We start from the raw sequence: 20,916 nt of genomic DNA, 5'->3' as shown, positions 1-20,916 counted from the left end.
ACCGGCGTCTTAGTATTCTAGCACAACAGCTGTTTCTCAACATCCTCTGCAGTAAACACCCATAACGCCTGATGTTTTCATTACCACGTTGCAGTAACGATACAAAACAAGTAGAATCTTTTCATTGATCAATAACGATACTAAAATAACCGTTTCTAACCAACCATTTCATCCCTTATAGTTTTCACTGAGCTGAAATTGAGGCCATGGTCCTTGCTGGAGAGCCAGGGTTGATTTAAAGCTAATGTCCTCTATCCAGTGCTGCTTGCTCTGCGACTCCATCGTCTTGATTTACATTCTTCCTAAAGTGCTCCTGTGGCAACATGCCTGGCCCACTTACCCATCATGCCACTCCAGATGACTGATATCCCCCCAGCCACAATACAGCCAGATCCAGGGTACCGATAGTTAAGCAAGCCCCATTGAGGATAGCACAACACAGGCCTGTGGGGGAACGGCCATGCAGGGATATACTTGTTTTTTTAAGTGCTGGACTGGTAAACATATTCAATCCCATACCTAGGCCTACTGTAAAACCATACTGTTATTGTAAAGCTCTTCTGGGATGCTGTACATATTATGTATAAAATACAAAAAGACACAGTACACATATTATTGAGGTTTTAGAACATTACAAAACAGGGGATGGTCCATTTACACAATATATAATGCCTATATTTCCCTTAACTGAAATATGAAACTATACAGAGGGCTCCCATAACATCGTCAGGATTCAATGAGAGACCTCTAGTGTTTTTATTTAACCCTGAAAAGAACAGTTGAAGTGAATCTAGTGCTCCAACTAAGGCCAGCAGCTCTGGTCTCCTCTTGTGAACATTACAACTACAATATGCTGGATAATAATGAACAGATCCTCCACGTTCTCATGGGTAAGAAAATTAGAGGTGGGAGCTTAAAGAACAAAGAACATGTTTTTGGTTGTGGCAATTAAGGCAAGTGTTCAAACTTTGATTTGTCCTTTAACATGTACAAGGCACCCACATTAATCAGAGACATTTGGTATGATGCATTGCACAGAAATTGAAGAGATGACTACAGTACAGTTAGGAACTAAATCGATATTAAAAATCTGCAGCCACTAGAATGTCCTTATATGTGGATAAAACAACACAGTATCTGTTCAAATCTAAATAGTACAAAAACAAAAGGTAAAGGTGTTGGACAGGATGGGTACATGTGTGACTGGCATCTTTCTACATTGTCAACGGTCACCCTTTCCTAATACATTTGTTACATTAAATCAATTTTCTTCATTAACTGAAATTATAGGGATACATATATTTCCTTGCCTAAATTAGGCCCTTTTCACATGGAATTTGAGATCTGCATATATATCCCAGTTTTGGCTAATACAAATAGGCCAGTAGCATTTTTTCAAATCATCATTAACTAATGTGGGAAAACAAACATAAATGGGTATTGAACAAGTAGGTCAAATCTGCTGATAACAAATGCATAAAGCGTTCAAGACACAGCGTAAAAACTATTCTTCCAAACGATAAAGATCCTTCCAGTTTACCATGAAACATAGTTAATTGATTGTCAATTCATCTTCCACCCTGATTATCCCAATTTGTTCACAATCACACATCAACTGCCCTTTTGAGTAACAACAACAATAATCAACGCAGTGAATCAACTCATGTGTAATTCAGTCCCACTAGTCAGCTAGGGCAATGTGCAAATTGACCATTTATATTTCAATCCACATCAGAAGAGATTATGTAGTGAAAATAACAATACAACAAACCTTCTAAGAATGTCACCAATGAGATTCTAGGGTGTTGTGTGCAGAGATGACAAGAGTCTCAGTGGAGACATGAGCTGAGCAGGGCAGGGTATGTGTGTGTGTGTGTGTCTACACCAGGCTCCCCGGCCAGGACACCACAGTCAGTGTAACTTTATTCTTCTGCAGTTTGAGCATGGGGATGAGGGACGAGTTGTTCATGCCCACCGTGGTGGCTCCGTTCACAGCTACAATCTCATCACCACACCTGGAGACAACCCAGAGGGAGGGACAGTCAGTAAACATGGGGCAGGGATGGGTACAATACATGTAACACAAATGACCTGCCCACCACCCTAATTTTTAGATTTAATTTAATTAGGCAAGTCAGTTAAGAACCAACAGCTGTGCAGTAAGGTCCAAATACAGTACAATGGACTTCTACAGGAGAATCACACATCTAATGTAACCTGGAGAAGAGGCTGGCTCCATCTCTACACTCCGTTTAATTTATGTTGAAAGCAGGTATTTATTTCTGCTAAATCCTGACCTTGGAGAGGCAGGCCTGCACAAAAAGGAGAAGGGTTGGGGTCAATTCCATTTCAATTCAGGAAGTATACTGAAATTCCAATTTCAACTCCCTTCAATCCTTTAACCTCTAGGCCAAACCATTCAGACGCTACAGATGTTTTCGTGAGAAGACTGATTTTTGGGATCTCTCATGGTCTGACAAACACCGCTGTGGTCTCTGCCACCTTCCACCACGGATGTGCAATGCAGACAGGAGGATAAGGTGGATTGAGACACAGACCATGCAAAGACATATCTCTAGCTTAAACAGAGGGATTTTTATGGGGATTTTTTAAATGATGGTACTTAGATTGACGTGTGCTTTTAAATGTACAATATGCAGAATCGCTCTGCCATTTCCTGGTTTCAAAGATTTTAATAGTTTGCCTAATTACAGTTTATGTGACAAAACAAGCAATGTATAGTGTAGATAATCATTGTACCATCTAAACTGCTGTGCAATATCTTTTCAATAAAAAAATATATTGTATTTTTAGCTATTTGAAGCTGGTGTACAAAACCGAAAGGAAAACTAGCAAAAATGAAACTTAAGAACGGGAAGCATAGACATAGCACACATAGAACAGATATATCACTTAGACTTGCTTTCAATACAAATGAGATCTATAACTACATATCTATGTGGATTTGGTTGGATCCCCCAAAACATTACATATTGCAGCTTTAAATGAGGAAAATTTGATATTGGAATTTGGTTTACTTTCTGAATTGGAATTGACCTCAATCCTGAAAGGGAGTACATACTACTTATCAAAGAACTTTGCAGTCTTACCGAAACATAACCCCCTCCTTACTACTCATCACCTCTCCTACATTTCACCCACACAGATAGTAACGACACATATTTTCTCACTGAGGCTTATTATTAAACTAGATTCGTCCATGTGAAGCAACTCACTTGAGGCGTCCGTCGAAGTGGGCAGGTGTACCAGGCACGATGGTCTTGATGAAGAAGGGCTGCTGTCCGTGGCTCTCCTCGTAGCCACCCACAATGCTGAAGCCCCAGCTCTCCTGATTGGTCTTCAGCAACACGATGTTACGGCACCAGTGCATGTGACTGTAAGGAGGAGAGGAAGTGGACCAATTCAAATCTCTAAAGTGTCAGTGTCATTTCATAAGCACAAAATGAAAACTTCCATTGTTTTAAATGGCCACCTGAAACAATTGATTGGGTAATTTATTTCATTCTGTACAGAACATTATCACTCACTATGACACAGATGGATGTGAACTGAAGGCATGCAAACTTGAGGTGAGTTATTTTACAAACCAATGATTAGAATGTTGTTTACCTTGGCAGACCCAGCCAGTGGGTCCACAGCGGGGCCCAGTTGACATCATCCTCCCTTAGGTTCTCCACAGACTCCATTTCCTCTTTGCCAGCCTCCCCCTCCCCCTCAGGCTCCTCTGAGATGGTCTGGATGACTCTGAGGACTACCTGGGAGTGGGCCGTCTGGGCCTTCAGCACTGACACCGCCTCATTGTAGGTCAGCTGGGTCAGATCCACGCCATTAATGCTCATCAGGACATCCCCTAGGCAACCGAAACCAGAAGCGCGTCAAGAAAACGTAGTCTCTGCATGCAAAGCTGGCTTTACATCAAAAGGTCTTCCGGTTCAATGTGCAAGAGGTATGCATATTGTCTTCCCCATCACTAACATAAATATCCCCGTAGGCATTTAAATCTGAACATTAGCCATGCTACATTAGATCAAGGTATGGAATGAAAACTGTCATGTGGTTGTAGGAAAGCATAGATCGCAGGAGTACCGGTTTTGATAGTGCCGTCTCGGTGCAGGCAGCCGACAGGCTGGACACTAGTGATGTAGATGGGCAGGCGGCTGCGGCAGTCCCTCCCCCCAGCGATGGTGATGCCTAGGGAGAGCCTCGGTTCCTTCTTCAGACTCACTGTCTTCTCCTGGCTAGAGAAGCCCCCTGGAGGATCCTAGGAAAGACCAGGAAGAACCCTTAATTTGCCTTACAGTCATTAGGTGAATACAGTAGTCCATTCAGATTGACTTCCTGTTCTTATGATCAAAACTACTTCATAAGAATTCTTTCTGGCCAACAGAGAAGACTGGTGTCAAAGAAGACTGGCACAATTTGCCTGACACTACATTCTTTCTGGGCTGTGTCGCTATTATCTTCCCCTCTCTATTACCTAGAAGTGAGAAGGATCTTTTGACTTAATTGATTCCTTGTGAAACCACTTGTCCAAACCAATGTGAGGCAGCATCTCAGATGCAGCTGCGGACTCGAACCCAGAGGTTGACACTTGACTCTAGTAGCGGAGTGCACGTGTCGAAATCCACGGCTCCTGCCGGCTTCCTTGTTTCTCTCTCGCTCTCTCTGGAGACTGTAAATCTTCAGAGGGGATGGGGAGGAGAGCCCTCCCTCTTCCTCCACCAGCAGGGACCCCCCCCCAGCAACACTCAAAGCCTGGGCTCTACAGGCGAAAGCTAACTGCCAACAGCTTTGATCCTCTGCCACCCAAAGCAACAAACAAACAAAACGTAGTGGTGGCCCCGTAGCGGCAGAGTGAGGCAGCACCCTGGGCCTTTTGATCTGGAGTGAACAGGCCCCAGAGAAGGGCTTTCATCTCTGGAACAGGGACACAGGCGTCTATCTGCTCTCAAGGCCCCTTTCACCTCTGAGTGAGGAGGGCTTCTGTGGAAGTGCTAGGTAGTCTGGACTGGTAACAGGGGGCTGGGGTGTGACTGTGGTGCCATGATTACCTTTACACTATGTAAACATGACAGGCTCTTATAATCATGTGTGTCCACACTAACTTACACTAGCATACACAATACTAACTGAGATATACAGCAGTTTGTGGTACAGTGATTTGTAAGTTCTAAACGTCGGGGGAGGAGATTGTTTACCTTCATGTAGGTGGAGGGCCGTCTGAAGTACTGGGGTTCTGGAGCCCTCCTGGCCACTCGGCCCTGCCCCTCTCCACCGCTGCCCCCCTCCTCCTGGGGCTCCGGCTGCCTCATCACCACAAAGTTCACCCGCACCTCACTGGCCTGCATACACACACATTATACACACACACGTTGTTCAGGTCTCACATTCAATACACATCCAGCAAATCTATCCTGGGAACGTCCGCTAACATAAAAGTCACTGTTTCTTTAAGGGATTATAATGAATCCTATTTCCATTCTTTAGTCTCCGTGAAATAGCCGTGCTGTAACTTGTCTACATAAGACATACCTGTATGATCTGTGCTGCGCTCTCTGGGGTGCCGTGTCTCAGGTCCTGCCCGTTGATGGCCAGCACCTTGTCATTGTTACATAGTTTCCCGTCCTTGGCCGCCAGCCCCCCGCCAGCAGGTCCAGAATGAAGATCCCAGTCTCGTCCGACTTGCGGATCAGTTTGATCCCCAGCGGATCCGAGCGGTCCCTCTTTACCAGCGTCACCTGGATCACCGTGCCCTGGCTGTGGGCGGTGCCGTGGGGACTGTGAGAGGAAGGGGAGGCAGTGGCCATGTTGGGGGAGGGGGGTGGGTGGTGCTCGAGGCCAGGACGTTGTGGGTGACGGGGGTTGAAGCCCTTCTCCTGCATGACGATGAGTCTGAGCAAAGGACATGGCCGCCGCAGCACGGAGATGGCCCGGCCGTGTGGGATAGAGGCTAGGCTGACGCCATTCACCTAGAAACACAACCCCACATGGTCAGTAACACTGCAGCTGGACTAAATACACAGAGTATCAACAGCTGATCCTTGCGCTGATGGATAGTGGAAATAAAATACTTTTTCCCTCTTCAAGATATAATTCAAATCCAATCAAATGTTATTTGTCACATGCTTCGTAAACAACAGGTGTAGACGAACAGTGAAGTGCTTACTTACGAGCCCTTCCCAACAAGGCAGAGAGAAAATGTATAATAATAACAACAACACAAGGATAAGGACATGCACAAGGACACAAATACACAATGAGTAACGATAACTTGGCTATATACAGGGAGTACCGAGTCGATGTGCAGGGGTACGAGGTAATTGAGGTGGATATGTACATTTAGGTAGGGATAAAGTGGCAAGGCAAAATAAATGGGGGAGCCTTGCCATTACATTTGTATTATTATAAAAAAATAAAATTATTATAATTATTATTTATTTTTTGCAGTGGCTGCCACCATTTAGCATATAGGGGAAACACTTATCTTTGACATGTGCTATACAAAAACCGCAGGTACCTCCATTGATATAAAGAATAAATAATTTAAACCTTTATTTAACTAGGCAAGTCAGTTAAGAACAAATTCTTATTTACAATGACGGCCTACCAATAATAAAAAATGAATACAATATAAATATGGGACAAAACACACATCACAACAAGAGAGACCTAAGACAAAAACATACAGTGCCTTGCGAAAGTATTCGGCCCCCTTGAACTTTGCGACCTTTTGCCACATTTCAGGCTTCAAACATAAAGATATAAAACTGTATTTTTTTGTGAAAAATCAACAACAAGTGGGACACAATCATGAAGTGGAACGACATTTATTGGATATTTCAAATCAACAAATCAAAAACTGAAAAATTGGGCGTGCAAAATTATTCAGCCCCCTTAAGTTAATACTTTGTAGCGCCACCTTTTGCTGCGATTACAGCTGTAAGTCGCTTGGGGTATGTCTCTATCAGTTTTGCACATCGAAATTTTTTTTTCCCATTCCTCCTTGCAAACAGCTCGATTCAGCATTTGTGAACAGCAGTTTTCAGTTCTTTCCATAGATTCTCAATTGGATTCAGGTCTGGACTTTGACTTGGCCATTCTAACACCTGGATATGTTTATTTTTGAACCATTCCATTGTAGATTTTGCTTTATGTTTTGGATCATTGTCTTGTTGGAAGACAAATCTCCGTCCCAGTCTCAGGTCTTTTGCAGACTCCATCAGGTTTTCTTCCAGAATGGTCCTGTATTTGGCTCCATCCATCTTCCCATCAATTTTAACCATCTTCCCTGTCCCTGCTGAAGAAAAGCAGGCCCAAACCATGATGCTGCCACCACCATGTTTGACAGTGGGGATGGTTTGTTCAGGGTGATGAGCTGTGTTGCTTTTACGCCAAACATAACGTTTTGCATTGTTGCCAAAAAGTTCAATTTTGGTTTCATCTGACCAGAGCACCTTCTTCCACATGTTTGGTGTGTCTCCCAGGTGGCTTGTGGCAAACTTTAAACGACACTTTTTATGGATATCTTTAAGAAATGGCTTTCTTCTTGCCACTCTTCCATAAAGGCCAGATTTGTGCAATATACGACTGACTGTTGTCCTATGGACAGAGTCTCCCACCTCAGCTGTAGATCTCTGCAGTTCATCCAGAGTGATCATGGGCCTCTAGGCTGCATCTCTGATCAGTCTTCTCCTTGTATGAGCTGAAAGTTTAGAGGGACGGCCAGGTCTTGGTAGATTTGCAGTGGTCTGATACTCCTTCCATTTCAATATTATCGCTTGCACAGTGCTCCTTGGGATGTTTAAAGCTTGGGAAATCTTTTTGTATCCAAATCCGGCTTTAAACTTCTTCACAACAGTATCTCGGACCTGCCTGGTGTGTTCCTTGTTCTTCATGATGCTCTCTGCGCTTTTAACGGACCTCTGAGACTATCACAGTGCAGGTGCATTTATACGGAGACTTGATTACACACAGGTGGATTGTATTTATCATCATTAGTCATTTAGGTCAACATTGGATCATTCAGAGATCCTCACTGAACTTCTGGAGAGAGTTTGCTGCACTGAAAGTAAAGGGGCTGAATAATTTTGCACGCCCAATTTTTCAGTTTTTGATTTGTTAAAAAAGTTTGAAATATCCAATAAATGTCGTTCCACTTCATGATTGTGTCCCACTTGTTGTTGATTCTTCACAAAAAAATACAGTTTTATATCTTTATGTTTGAAGCCTGAAATGTGGCAAAAGGTCGCAAAGTTCAAGGGGGCCGAATACTTTCGCAAGGCACTGTAGCAAGGAAGCAACACAACATAACAACATGATACAAAAATTATTGGGCACAGACAACAGCACAAAGGGTAGGGAGGTAGAGACAACAATACATAACGCAAATCAGCCACACCTGTCAGCAAGAGTGTCCATGATTGAGTCTTTGAATTGCAATAAAACTGTCCAGTTTGAGTGTTTGTTGCAGCTCGTTCCAGCCGCCAGTGAACTGAAAAGAGGAGCGACCCAGGGATGTGTGTTCTTTGGGGACCTTTAACAGAATGTGACTGGCAGAATGGCTGTTGTATGTGGGGGATGAGGGCTGCAGTAGATATCTCAGATAGGGGGGAGTGAGGCCTAAGATGGTTTTATAAATAAGCATCAACCACTGGGTCTTGCGACGGGTATACAGAGATGAGAAGTTTACAACTGAGTATAGAGTGTAGTGATGTGTCCTATAAGGAGCATTGGTGGCAAATCTGATGGCCGAATGGGAAATAACATCTAGCCCCTCGAGAGCACCCTTACCTGCCGATCTATAAAGGATGTCTCTAATCTAGCATGGGTAGGATGGTCATCTGAATCAGGGTTAGTTTGGCAGCTGGGGTGAAAGAGGAGCGATTACGATAGAAGAAACCAAGTCTAGATTTAACTTTAGCCTGCAGCTTTGATATGTGCTGAGAGAAGGACAGTGCAGCGTCTAGCCATATTCCCAAGTACTTGTATGAGGTGACTACCTCAAGCTCTAAACCCTCAGCGGTAGTAATAAAACCTGTGGGAAGAGGGGCATTCTTCTTACCAAACCACATGACCTTTGTTTCCGAGGTGTTCAGAACAAGGTAAGGGGAGAGAAAGCTTGTTGGACACTAAGAAAACTTTGTTGTAGAGCATTTTACACAAAAATCCGGGGAGGAGCAGATGAGTTTAAGACTGTATCATCTGCATATAAATGGATGAGAGAGCTTCCTACTGCTTGAGCTATGTTATTGATGTACATTGAGAAGAACTTGGGGCCTAGGATTGAGCCTTGGGGTACTCCCTTGGTGACAGGCAGTGGCTGAGACAGCAGATTTTCTGACTTTATACACTGCACTCTTTGAGAGAGGTAGTTAGCTAACCAGGCCCCTCAAGAGACACTAATACTCCTTCTCCGGCCCACAAGAATGGAATGGTCTGCCATATCAAAAGCTTTGGCCAAGTCAATAAAAATAGCAGCACAATATTGCTGAGAATCAAGGGCAATGGTGACATCATTGATGACTTTTAAAGTTGCAGTGACACATCCATAACCCGAGCGGAAACCAGATTGTATACTAGACATCAAGAAAGCCAGTCAGTTGATTAATGACAAGTTTTTCCAACACACTTGATACAGGGCAAAAAAAAGAAATAGGCCTATAACAGTTAGGATCAGCTTGATCTCCCCCTTTTAAATATAGGACGAATCATGACTGCCTTCCAAGCAATGGGAACCTCCCCAGAAAGGAGAGATGGGTTAAAAAAGTTGGAGATAGGCTTGGCAATGATGGGGCAGTAACCTTAAAGAAGAAAGTGTTACGGTTTTCTAGGTGTGAAGGATAGTCGGACCAAAATGCAGCGTGTAGATTGCGATCCATGTTTAATCAACAAAACGTAAACACGAATCAATACAAACACTACAAAACAAATAAACGTAACGAAAACCGAAACAGCCTACACTTGTGTCAACTAACACAGCGACAGGAACGAAGACACTGGCTGCGCTGAACAGGCGGGAGACTCCAGCAGCGCTGTAGAGGAGAAAGACTCCGGCAGCGCTGAACAGACGGGAGACTCCAGCAGCGCTGTAGAGGAGAGGAGAAAGGCTCCGGCAGCGCTGGAGAGGCGAGGTGCACTGTAGGCCTGATGCGTGGTGCTGGTACTGATGGTACTGAACCGAGAACACGCACAGGAAGCCTGGTGCGGGGAGCTGCTACCGGAGGGCTGGAGTGTGGAGGTGGCACAGGATGGGCTAGACCGTGAAGGCGTACTGGAGATCTTGAGAGCAGTGCTGGCACAGGACGTGCAAGGCTAAGGATGTGCACAGGAGGCCTGGTGCGTGAGGCTGGCACCAACTTCACCAGCCGACTAACACGCACCTCAGGATGAGTATGGAGCGCTAACCCAGGTGCCATCAAATCCCGACACGTTCCGTCGGGCGAATTCCATGCAAAAAGCACCAACACAGCAACTCCCTCATTTCTCTCTCCTCCAATTTCCCCATTAACTCCTTCACAGTCTCTGTTTCGCTCACCTCCAACACCGGCTCTGGTTCTGGTCTCCTCCTTGGCTCCTCACGATAAACAGGGAGAGTTGGCTCAGGTCTGACTCCTGACTCTGCCACACTCTCCCTGAGCCCCCCAAGACATTTTTGGGGCTGACTCTCAGGCTTCCTTCCGAGTCGCCGTGCTGCCTCCTCATACCGGCGCCTCTCCGCTTTCGCCGCCTCCAGTTCTTCTTTGGGGCGGCGATATTCTCCAGGCTGAGCCCAGGGTCCTTCTCCATTTAGGATTTCTTTCCATGTCCAGAAATCCTTATCGCGCATCTCCTCTTTGGGCTGCTCCTGCCTGTTGACACGCTGCTTGGTCCGTTGGTGGTGGGTGATTCTGTTACGGTTTTCTAGGTGTGAAGGATAGTCGGACCAAAATGCAGCGTGTAGATTGCGATCCATGTTTAATCAACAAAACGTAAACACGAATCAATACAAACACTACAAAACAAATAAACGTAACGAAAACCAAAACAGCCTATACTTGTGTCAACTAACACAGCGACAGGAACAAAGACACTAAGGACAATCACCCACAACAAACTCAAAGAATATGGCTGCCTAAATATGGTTCCCAATCAGAGACAACGATAAACACCTGCCTCTGATTGAGAACCACTCCAGACAGCCATAGATTTTGCTAGATAACCCCACTAGCTACAATCCCAATACATACACACCAAAACCCCAAGACAAAACACACCACAATACAAAAACCCCATGCCACACCCTGGCCTGACCCAATACATGAAGAAAAACACAAAATACTTAGACCAGGGCGTGACAGAAAGGGTCTAAACCATCTGACCAATATGGTTTTATGGGGTCAAGTTCAAGGAGCTCCTTTAGCACCTTGGACTCAGCGACTGCCTGCAGGGAGAAACTTTGTAGCGGGGCAGGGGAAAAAATGGGAGAAGCATCGGGGATAGTCGCTTTAGAAGGGGTGGGAGATGAGGAAATGTTGGACGGGCAAGGAGGCATGGCTGAGTCAAATGGGGATCCTGACTTAATGAAGTTGTGATTAAAGAGCTCAGGTTATGGATGTTATGGTGCTTCTTGTAAATAACAACCAACATCAACATTAAGGGACATGGGCAGCTGTGAGGAGGAGGGTTTATTCTCCAAGTCTTTAACCATTTTACAGAAGGTTAAAGGTTCTTGAGGTTAGACCCACAGAGAGAGAACTGATCCTTAAAGTAACTCACTTTTCTCCTCTGGACAGCCTGAGTGCACTTATTTCTCATTTGCCTGAACGATAGCCAGTCAGCCTGAGCGTGAATGTGCCGAGCCTTTCGCCAAATGCAATTCTTGAGGTGTAGTAACTCTGCAAGATCACGGTCGAACCAGGGGCTGAACCTGTATTTAATTGTAATTTTCTTTATGGGGGTGTGTTTGTTAACAATACCACTGAAAATATCAAAAAAGAAGGTTCAAGCGTCTTCAACAGAGGGGATCAAACTGATTCTATACCATTTTACAGAGGCCAGTTCATGATGGAAGGCTTGCTCATTAAAGTTTTTTAGAAAGCGTCTATGACAGATCAGGACAGGTTGTTTCACTGAGCAGCCATTACGAACACAGGCTGTATAATAGTGATCACTAAGGTATCAGTCTGGTGTTTTCTGTAATGACATATCAGGATTATTTGTGAAGATAACATTGAGGAGAGAATCCTTTTCTGGGTGTTTGGAGTCATACCTTGTGGGAATGGGAATAATCTGAGAAAGATTTAGGGAGTCCCATTTCTTTAGGACTTAGTCAGGTGGTTTAAGCATGTCCCAGTTTAGGTCACCAAGCAGGACAAATTCAGACTTAGTGTAAGGGGCCAGGAGAGAGCTTAGAGCAGGAAGGGTACAGGCCGGTGCTGATGGAGGACAATAGCACCCAGCAACAGTCAACAAAGAGCTATTTGAAAGTTTAATGCTTAAAACCAGCAAATCAAATTGTTTGGGGACAGACTTGTGGAGACAACCGGGCACTGAAGGTGAAAGGTATCCTTTTATTGTACCGACCTCCTGTAGAATAGGTGTGCAAAATAGTTGGTCCCAATTTAGAGCAATTCCAGCTTTACAAACATCATCCAAGAGAAGCCCTTCTTAAAATCAATGGATCGACTCAAGCGGAAGCGAGAGATTCATTTGCAAAAAAATAGGAACGCAATCTCCGCTCCATCACGCATACAGTATCTCTTTATAGCCACTAGCCAGCCGTCCACAAAAGACCCAAAAAGTGGGGGGTTATATTACTGCTCCCGAGGCAGCCAGTGAGGTTAGATGAGAGGTGTTTTCATTCCAAATTCCACCTTTTTGATTGGTTAGCTCAGAGGAAGAGATGGGCTCCGGCATTGTCCTGCACCCCTGCCAGAATAGAGTGAACTGGTCTGTCAGCTCAGTTTACAGTAGCACCGCCACATTCCAGAACAGCCGGGGGAGGAGAAATCCAAGGAGGAGAGAGGGAGCAAGAACGTGGGAAGGAAGCTGCATCTTTGTGAAACCCCCTTCAAAGACATACAGTACTATCTCTGTACCCTAGTTGTACCCTTTGGATAAAAACCAGGTGAATGCATTGTTTACATCTGTTTTGAAATAGTTCAGGATCTACTCTCCACAATGTATCCATTTGAATAAACCATTAAGATTCTGAAAGGTCACAGAATATACAAATAGCCACATTACTCTACCAACTAGTGTCTACTTTCATTTGTAGGGAACCAAATAAGACCCATCCTATCAAGAAAGTGAGTTTACAGTGCCTCCTGAAAGTATTCACACCCCTTGACTTTTTCCATGTTTTGTTGTGTTACAACCTGAATTTTAAATGGATTAAATTGTGATGTTATGTCACTGGCCTATGCCGTAATGTCAAAGAGGAATTACATTTTTTTGAGATTTCTACAAGTTAATAAAAAATGAAAAGCTGAAATGTCTTGAGTCAACCCCTTTGTTATGGCAAGCCTAAATAAGTTCAGGAGTAAAAAATGTCACATCGTAGGTTGCATGGACTCTGTGTGCAATAATAGTGTTTAACAGGATTTCTGAATGACTACCTTCTCTCTGTACCCCACACATACAATTAAGGTCCCACAGTCGAGCAGTGAATTTCAAACACAGATTCAACCACAAAGACCAGGTTTTCAAACACCTCACAAAGAAGGGCAACAATTGGTAGATGGGTAAACATTTAAAAAGCAGACAATGAATATCCCTTTGAGCATGGTGAAGTTATTAATTACACATCTGATGGTGTATCAATATACCCAGCCACTACAAAGATACAGGCATCCTTTCACCAAGAGGCCAATGGTGACTTTTTAAACAGTTACAGAGTTTAATGGAAAACTGAGGATGGATCAACAGCATTTCATGTTGTTACTCCACAGTACTAACTTAATTGACAGTGAAAAGAAGGAAGCCTGTACAAAATAAATATATTCCAAAACATGCATCCTGTTTGCAACAAGACACTAAAGTAACTTTTTGTCCTGAATACAAAGTGTTATGATGGGGGAAAAACCAATACAACACATTACTGAGTACCACATTCCATATTTTCAAGTGGTGGCAGCATCATGTTATGGGTATGCTTGTAATTGTTAAGGGGAGAAAAACTGGGGAGTTTTTCAGGATAAAAAATACATGTAATGTTGCTGAGCACAGGTACAATCCTAGAGGAAAACCTGGTTCAGTCTGCTTTCCACTAGACACTGGGGGATGAATTCACCTATCAGCAGAACAATAACCTAAAACACAAGCCCAAATCTGGTTGCTTACCAAGAAGACAGTGAATGTTCCTGAGTGGCTGAGTTACAGTTTGGACTTAAATCTACTTAAATCTATAGCAAGACCTTAAAATGGTTTTCTTGCGACAGAGCTTGAAGAATTTTTAAAAGAATAATGGGCAAATGTTGCACAATCCAGGTGTGTAAAGCTCTTAGAGACCCAGAAAGACTCACAGCTGTAATTGCTGCCAAAGGTGCTTCTACAAAGTATTTACCCATCGGTGTGAATACTTATGTAAATTAGATATTTATGTAATTTAAGGGGTATGAATACTTTCTGAAGGCACTGTATGTTTTTTTTTTTTTTTTTTTTGGGGGGGGTATCCTGACTGGATAGGTCAAAGCTTCCTAACAAGCACTATCTACACAAAGTGCAGCCATTACCATCGTCAAGACGATCATTTCAAAGTATACAGCTACAGCACTAAAATTACACGAGGATGGGAAGGAGGGGAGAGGACTGAACATATCTTCCAGGTGACCTATTATCCCTCTTATTTACAGTGAAGAAACTGTCTCACCTCCAGAATGTGGTCCCCTGGGGCCAGCCTGCCGTCATGGCCTGCCAATGAGTCACGGATGATCTCCTGGATTACTATGTTCCCCAGGGGCGTGTCCTTTCCTCCCACGATACGCAGGCCCAACTCCTCTTCCTGCTGCTCCCGAAACATCTCCACCACGTTGGTCTCGGCCACCAGGCTGGACCGCAGGGGGGTCTCTGTGGAGAGACGAGGGGAAGGACATGGGCAATGGAGGTACACATGTTTACATATATAGAGACAAACAACCTGAAACATACAACTTGACACACACACACACAGATTCATATATGCTCAAACACATTTTATCAATGGTCCATGGTTGCCTTTTATTGTGTGTCCAATTCCAACACACAGCCCTGGTTTTGAATCAAGTAGGGCGGGTAGCAAACTATTCCCCAAGAAACACTCACGATGAGGTAATCATTTCTGTGATATCAATCGCCAGTTGCCAGGTAACTTTGTTTTGATGGACTTCGTTCCACGGTACTGGATTACAAAATGCCTCAAGGGGTTCTAAGGCTAGACCAGACAGAGTTTAGATTTGATACCAGAAGAAGCTGGTGGGAGGAGCTAGAGGAGGACTGGTTGATACACGTTCTGAAGGTTCAGACGATGATTTGGCCCGAGTGTCTGAAATCCAAAGCCCCCAGCTAAATTAACGATGTCAGCAATACTCCTTAGACTCCCTTAGACAGCTCTCTTGCCAGGGATGGCCACATTAAAGGGGTTTGGGATTTTCCCTAAAGTCAACACAGCTGACAGACTGTTTCCACTCATTTCCGTTCCCTTGGGTCGTTCATAAACTCCTTACATCTTTGTTGACCCAATTAACACTGTTAGGGCTTGTACGGTGACTGTATTACTGCCACACCGGCGGTCATGAGTCACAAAGGCAGTCAAATTCCAAGTGACCGTTTAGTCACTGTAATTAGGCTTCTCCAAGCGCTGATGCTGTTGATGACCATTAGTAGCCTACCAAACTTGCTAACTGCCTGGTACTCAGCATTCTATTTTCCCTCTAATGACATCAACGCAAATGTAATCGAAAATCAAATCAAACACTTCATGAGAGCCCATGAGCTCATGTTGGGCTACATTTCTATAGGCTATGCAATTGTGTGAAAAAAACTGAGTGATGGCCTCTATTAAAAAGAGGAGGATCCCATCAGCTTTCTATTGGCTAGGACTACTATATTTATTTCTCATCTTTACTAATATGAAGCAAATTGCTTTTCTTTAAAACAGGAGTATAGCCTACCTGGCTGGCATGAAAATGACCCACGGGAAAAGTGTCCTCCATCCGCTATTCAACTGCATAGATTATATGTATTTTTACCCCTGCCCCTGTTCCGACACAGGTGCATTATAATGGTCCATTCTAAATCAAAACAAATTTCACACATATACTAAATAATATACTGTATGTAAAGACAAGATTAAACCAAGAATAGTCTGATGGGTGACAATATTAGCCTATCACTTGTGAATGATCCCCAAAGCAAGAAACAATACCAAAACCTTTTTTGAATCATAGTCGTGTTCGCATTGCTGCGCTTATAATGTGAGGAAATAGCCTAAAGGTTATTGATCAACGTTGCGTAAAAAAGTTTTGATTTTATGCTAGTGGTTGTATTAATTTGGGATCTAGCGCATTCCACAACTGTCCCAGACTATGGAATATTTATTTTTCGCACAGAATTGGTCAACTTTTGTACTATGGAGGATAGTAGATTGACATAGGCTAGTACTTTTGATGTTCGTTAGGTCTACTCATCTTGTTGGCTGACGAAAAGTAAATGTGGACAGTTCTTCCAATATCTTCAATATGCACCTCGGAATTGGACAAGGACTCGCGCAGTTGCGTCCCCAATTTGTCTGTCTTCACTTGTAGCCTGTGAGAAATACCTGATCAGTTGATGGAGAGCCATGTGACTGAGAGGTGCTTCGGAGCATGCAGCACTCAGGGATAAGGGAATTATAATTATTATATTTAGCCCAAGGTCACAACGGCCACTGGCCACAAAAGGAATATATTTTTTTAGGGGGCATATCCTTTCTATTTTATCCAGCTTTGTTCAATTGTATTCTTCATACTCTAAAAATGTAAAAATAATGCCATGGAATTCTAAGCAAATCTTGTCTGCTAAATGAACTATTGTAGCCCACAGCAATATGGCACAGGACCTAACATCAGGACCTAACATAAGGACAACTCAGAGTATGCTATTCTGTTCATCTGAAATAGACTACATTTTCTTCATATCATGATTCTTTAGACCTGTCTAAAATAAATAATGGATTTATTGTGAAAGTGTAGGCTATATTACATAGGAACATCTACATTTTAAAACGTCTAATAAATCTAAGGTCTGCATCAGTGGCTTGTAGGCTGTGGAAGCCAGGAAATGCTAAATGTGTTTATGTTAATTAACGGTGAATTACCGTGAGACCTGCAGCTATTTGCTGAACAATCACCGGCTGACAACATTTCGTGACCGCCACAGCCCTAAACTGATATAGATTTTTCCATTCTTAAAAAGTTAAAATGTTTTCAATGGGAGCTCAGTGCTATTTACTTAGACTGACAGACTATCATTATCATACACATAAAATCAGACTTCAGACATAGTGACGTCAGTGAGACGTCTAACTGTTTGCGGTGTGGGCAGAGTAGGCAGTGAGTGACGTGTGACATCTTACCCTCCTCGCTCTCTTCGAAGGCGGGGTTGATGAGGCCAGGCTCTGGCAGGACACCCCGGGTGGGGGTGCGGGTCATCGTAGGGGTGTGTTTGGCATCAGCATCCAACTCCCCCTCACCCCTGTTCCCCTTAAGGGCTTTCCGGTGGGGTCTCTTCCTCCTCTCCGCCTCCTCCTTCAGCCTTCTGAAAACAGGACATCTGAGAGAGGGAGGAGTGGGGTAGAGAAAAAGAGAGGTCAACCTTCAACAGTCCTTTTATTTAACCCTCATGACATTTGTCCAAAACAGTCAGTGAAGGTAACCTAAAGTATTGACCAGAAAAAAAGAGAGTACGATTAGATGTTTATTCATTTGTTTCAGTGAGGAGGATCATTCTAAAACACCAAATGGGGTTCAAGCTAGAGGTGTGGAAATGAATAGATTTAGTGACTGGTGAGGGAGTTAAAGAGAGAGAGACTATGGGAAGAGGAGAGGAGCTATGCAGATGAGGAGGCTATTTTACTGCATTGCAGGGAGTCTGAGGGGGGGACAGCTCGAGTGTGATTAAGTCAGAGAGAGAGCTACCGCTGCTGGTCCTGCTGTCTGAACTTTGCCTCCTCTCTGTTTGCACTGGGCGGATGGCTGCAACATGACCAGCTATCACAAAACAACCTTTACCCACTACTGACTGCGTCATTGTTGCTCGCTAACCACTAAGATGATAAGCACCACACTAGCCACGTGATGAAAGGGAAGACTAATCCATAAATTACACTCGTCCCGGAGGGTATGATATTTGAGACCGAACCTCTCCTTCGAATCCAGGTACTATGTAATTAAAGCTTTTTCATTGAAGTCTAAACGTGACTGACTTATGGTCAGTGTATCCATGTTAGGTAAACATTTGACAGGCCTGTGTACCCATTAACTCTAAATTAATTGCGTAGGAAAATGCATGTCAGGCATAGGCATAAACAAATTCAGGCAGAGGGAAATAGACACATTTAAACCAGTGTAAAAAGACAGTTCCTATTTAGGCTTTTTTTTTACTGTTGCTGCAAAGCAGACATTTTAAGCTTAACTCTAAACAAAATATCTTTCCCGCTTACTTGTGCCCCGGCCATAACCCTCTTTACCTGTTGTGCAGATGGGGCTGCAGCTCGCAGCGCTGCATCTGCTGCTGGCACTCAACGTGGTGTGGGCAGAGCACGGTCAGCTTGTCCAGCAGGTTCCTTACCAGCAGGCTGGAGGGCCGGCACTGGTGCAGCTGCAGCCGCTGGCGGTCCACGGGACAGAAGTCCTGCTCCTTCAGGAAGCTGCTGAGGCACTGAAAGCAGTAAGTGTGTCCGCACGGCGTGTCCATGGGCCGCAGCAGGGGCTGCAGACAGATGTGGCACACCAGCTCATCATCTACCTCATCCTGGTACTCATACAGGTGGTTCTCCTGGCCCCCTTCATGCTGCTGGCCACAGTCCTTACACATCTTTGCCCATGCCAGGCCAGCACTGCTGATGCTGCTGCTACTGTTGGGGACATTGGGCTCCGTCATGGCCACTGGCTGGAAAAGCTATCTAGCAAGTTCAACTTCCTTTGTTCCACTGTCCAACTTTCTCTGTTCCCACACTCACTCTTGATCCCAGAAAGGAAGTGCCTGCTTAGATTATTTCATAAGGGGGCAAACATCCCAGACTGAATCCATTGAAAGGGGTGAAGTTGAAACCCTGATCCACTGTTCGTCCTCTCCGCCTCATGTCTTCATCCTGGATTTCTGTTGAGGGGAGCACAAAGAGGTCTGTAGTTAGAGTTGGTACTTTTCCTACTCATACCGACCGGCACAACAGGAAATTACAAATCCACAGAGCGGCAACAATATGGAGGCCAGCCGCAGCTGTTTCCTCTCAGCCGGTTTCCTGAGGAACTAAAGGAAATGAAATGAGGCGAGAAAAGGAGAAAAAATGACTAAAAGTGAAAACCGTGCTAATGGTAGGAACAAAGGCATGGCACTGGGAGAGAATGAGAACTCTGAATGAACTGGGCAGAAATGCAATCCCCATCACTAATGACCCCCTCGTGCCCAATCAGCAGAGTTCTCCATCCCTCTGTGAGGCTTCTAATCTCTCCACTAATTCCCTCTCTTTAGGAGAGGCTGATTATTAATGCATTCTTCGGCAACAAGTCTTTTGGCAACAAACTCCACACATGTGCAAAGAAAAGGAGCTGATTTGTACGTTTCAATCAACACTCTCGTCAAATGAATCGTAAAACTCACAAACTGCAAAACAAACTAACAAGCATATATCAACATCTTACAAACACAGGAGGTTGGTGGCACTTTAATTGGGGAGGACGGGCTCGTGGTAATATCTGGAGTGGAATCGGTAGAATGGTATCTAATACAAACACATGGTTTCACGTTGACGCCATTCCATTTGCTCCGTTCCGGACGTTTTTATGAGCCGTCCTGCCCTCATCTGCCTCCTGTGCTTACAATGAACACTGAGTAGGAGTTCCTCTCCAACATTACTGATGCAAATACTGTGTTTACATGCCACCATTTCTTGTTCCACTTTGTCACATGGTTAAGATCAGATTCCCTGCATTCACCGGTCCCAGCACTCCTCTCTGACCCCGTTGAGAGGTCAGCAAGGTAAAAGAACAGACAGATTCTTTATCTTGTTCGTCATTAGCTTTGTTCCACCTACCTGAGAAGCTGATATCAGCGTTGTCAAGAACCCCGGCCGGTCGGCAGCCACTGCATGCAAACGAGAACCTCAAACCCAACAGCTGTGCTGGCTGCCTGCAGCCTGACTGAAACCAGAGCTCCACATCCCCGGCACACAGTCAGTGGATCTGTGTGTGTGTGTGTGTGTGTGTGTGTGTGTGTGTGTGTGTGTGTGTGTGTGTGTGTGTGTGTGTGCGTGTGTGGCAAACTGAGGGGGAGTGGTGTGACTAGGCACAGGGGAGCTCGGCAGAGAGGAGGAGAGGCGTTCAGCCTGCCTCCGTCGATTCCTGAAGAGGGGGGAGAGGAGGAGTGGAGGGGGACTAAAACTGCTGATGTCGCACTAGCTCAGGCAAAACACTCGGACACCAAACCGAGGGCTGAAAAATTACACAGAGGCTGGTGTACACACACACACACAGACACACAGACACACACACACAGCCTGAGGTCAAACAGGACGGCCCACTCTCTCGCCTTTCTTTCTTGTTACTCAAGTGATCCCTCATCTTGTAATGGATAAGGGTCATGGATCCTGTGGCTGGGTGGAGGAAGCATAACCAAGGTTCTGCCCCACTTACAGTATTTGGGAATTCACATGACCAGGCTCCATGGCTCTACAAATAATCA

General features: G+C 44.4%; 1 protein-coding gene across 1 annotated transcript; it reads right to left on the bottom strand.

Annotated features, from left to right (window-relative positions):
* Positions 1-610: 610 nt before the first annotated feature.
* Positions 611-20,449, bottom strand: LOC112256200 (ligand of Numb protein X 2). The gene is given in 11 exon segments (XM_024429273.2): positions 611-2,015; positions 3,237-3,395; positions 3,631-3,871; positions 4,108-4,282; positions 5,220-5,363; positions 5,554-5,666; positions 5,669-5,990; positions 14,870-15,066; positions 17,591-17,787; positions 18,704-19,335; positions 20,270-20,449. Coding segments are annotated over 10 exon segments (2,097 nt in total). The 5' UTR covers positions 19,117-19,335; positions 20,270-20,449; the 3' UTR covers positions 611-1,879.
* Between the last annotated feature and the right edge of the window lie 467 nt (positions 20,450-20,916).

Source organism: Oncorhynchus tshawytscha, linkage group LG08 (genome assembly GCF_018296145.1).
Source record: "Oncorhynchus tshawytscha isolate Ot180627B linkage group LG08, Otsh_v2.0, whole genome shotgun sequence".
Classification (NCBI taxonomy): Eukaryota; Metazoa; Chordata; class Actinopteri; order Salmoniformes; family Salmonidae; genus Oncorhynchus; species Oncorhynchus tshawytscha.
The sequence above is the reverse complement of the archived record's forward strand: the minus strand, read 5'-3'. Positions and strand labels throughout refer to the sequence as shown.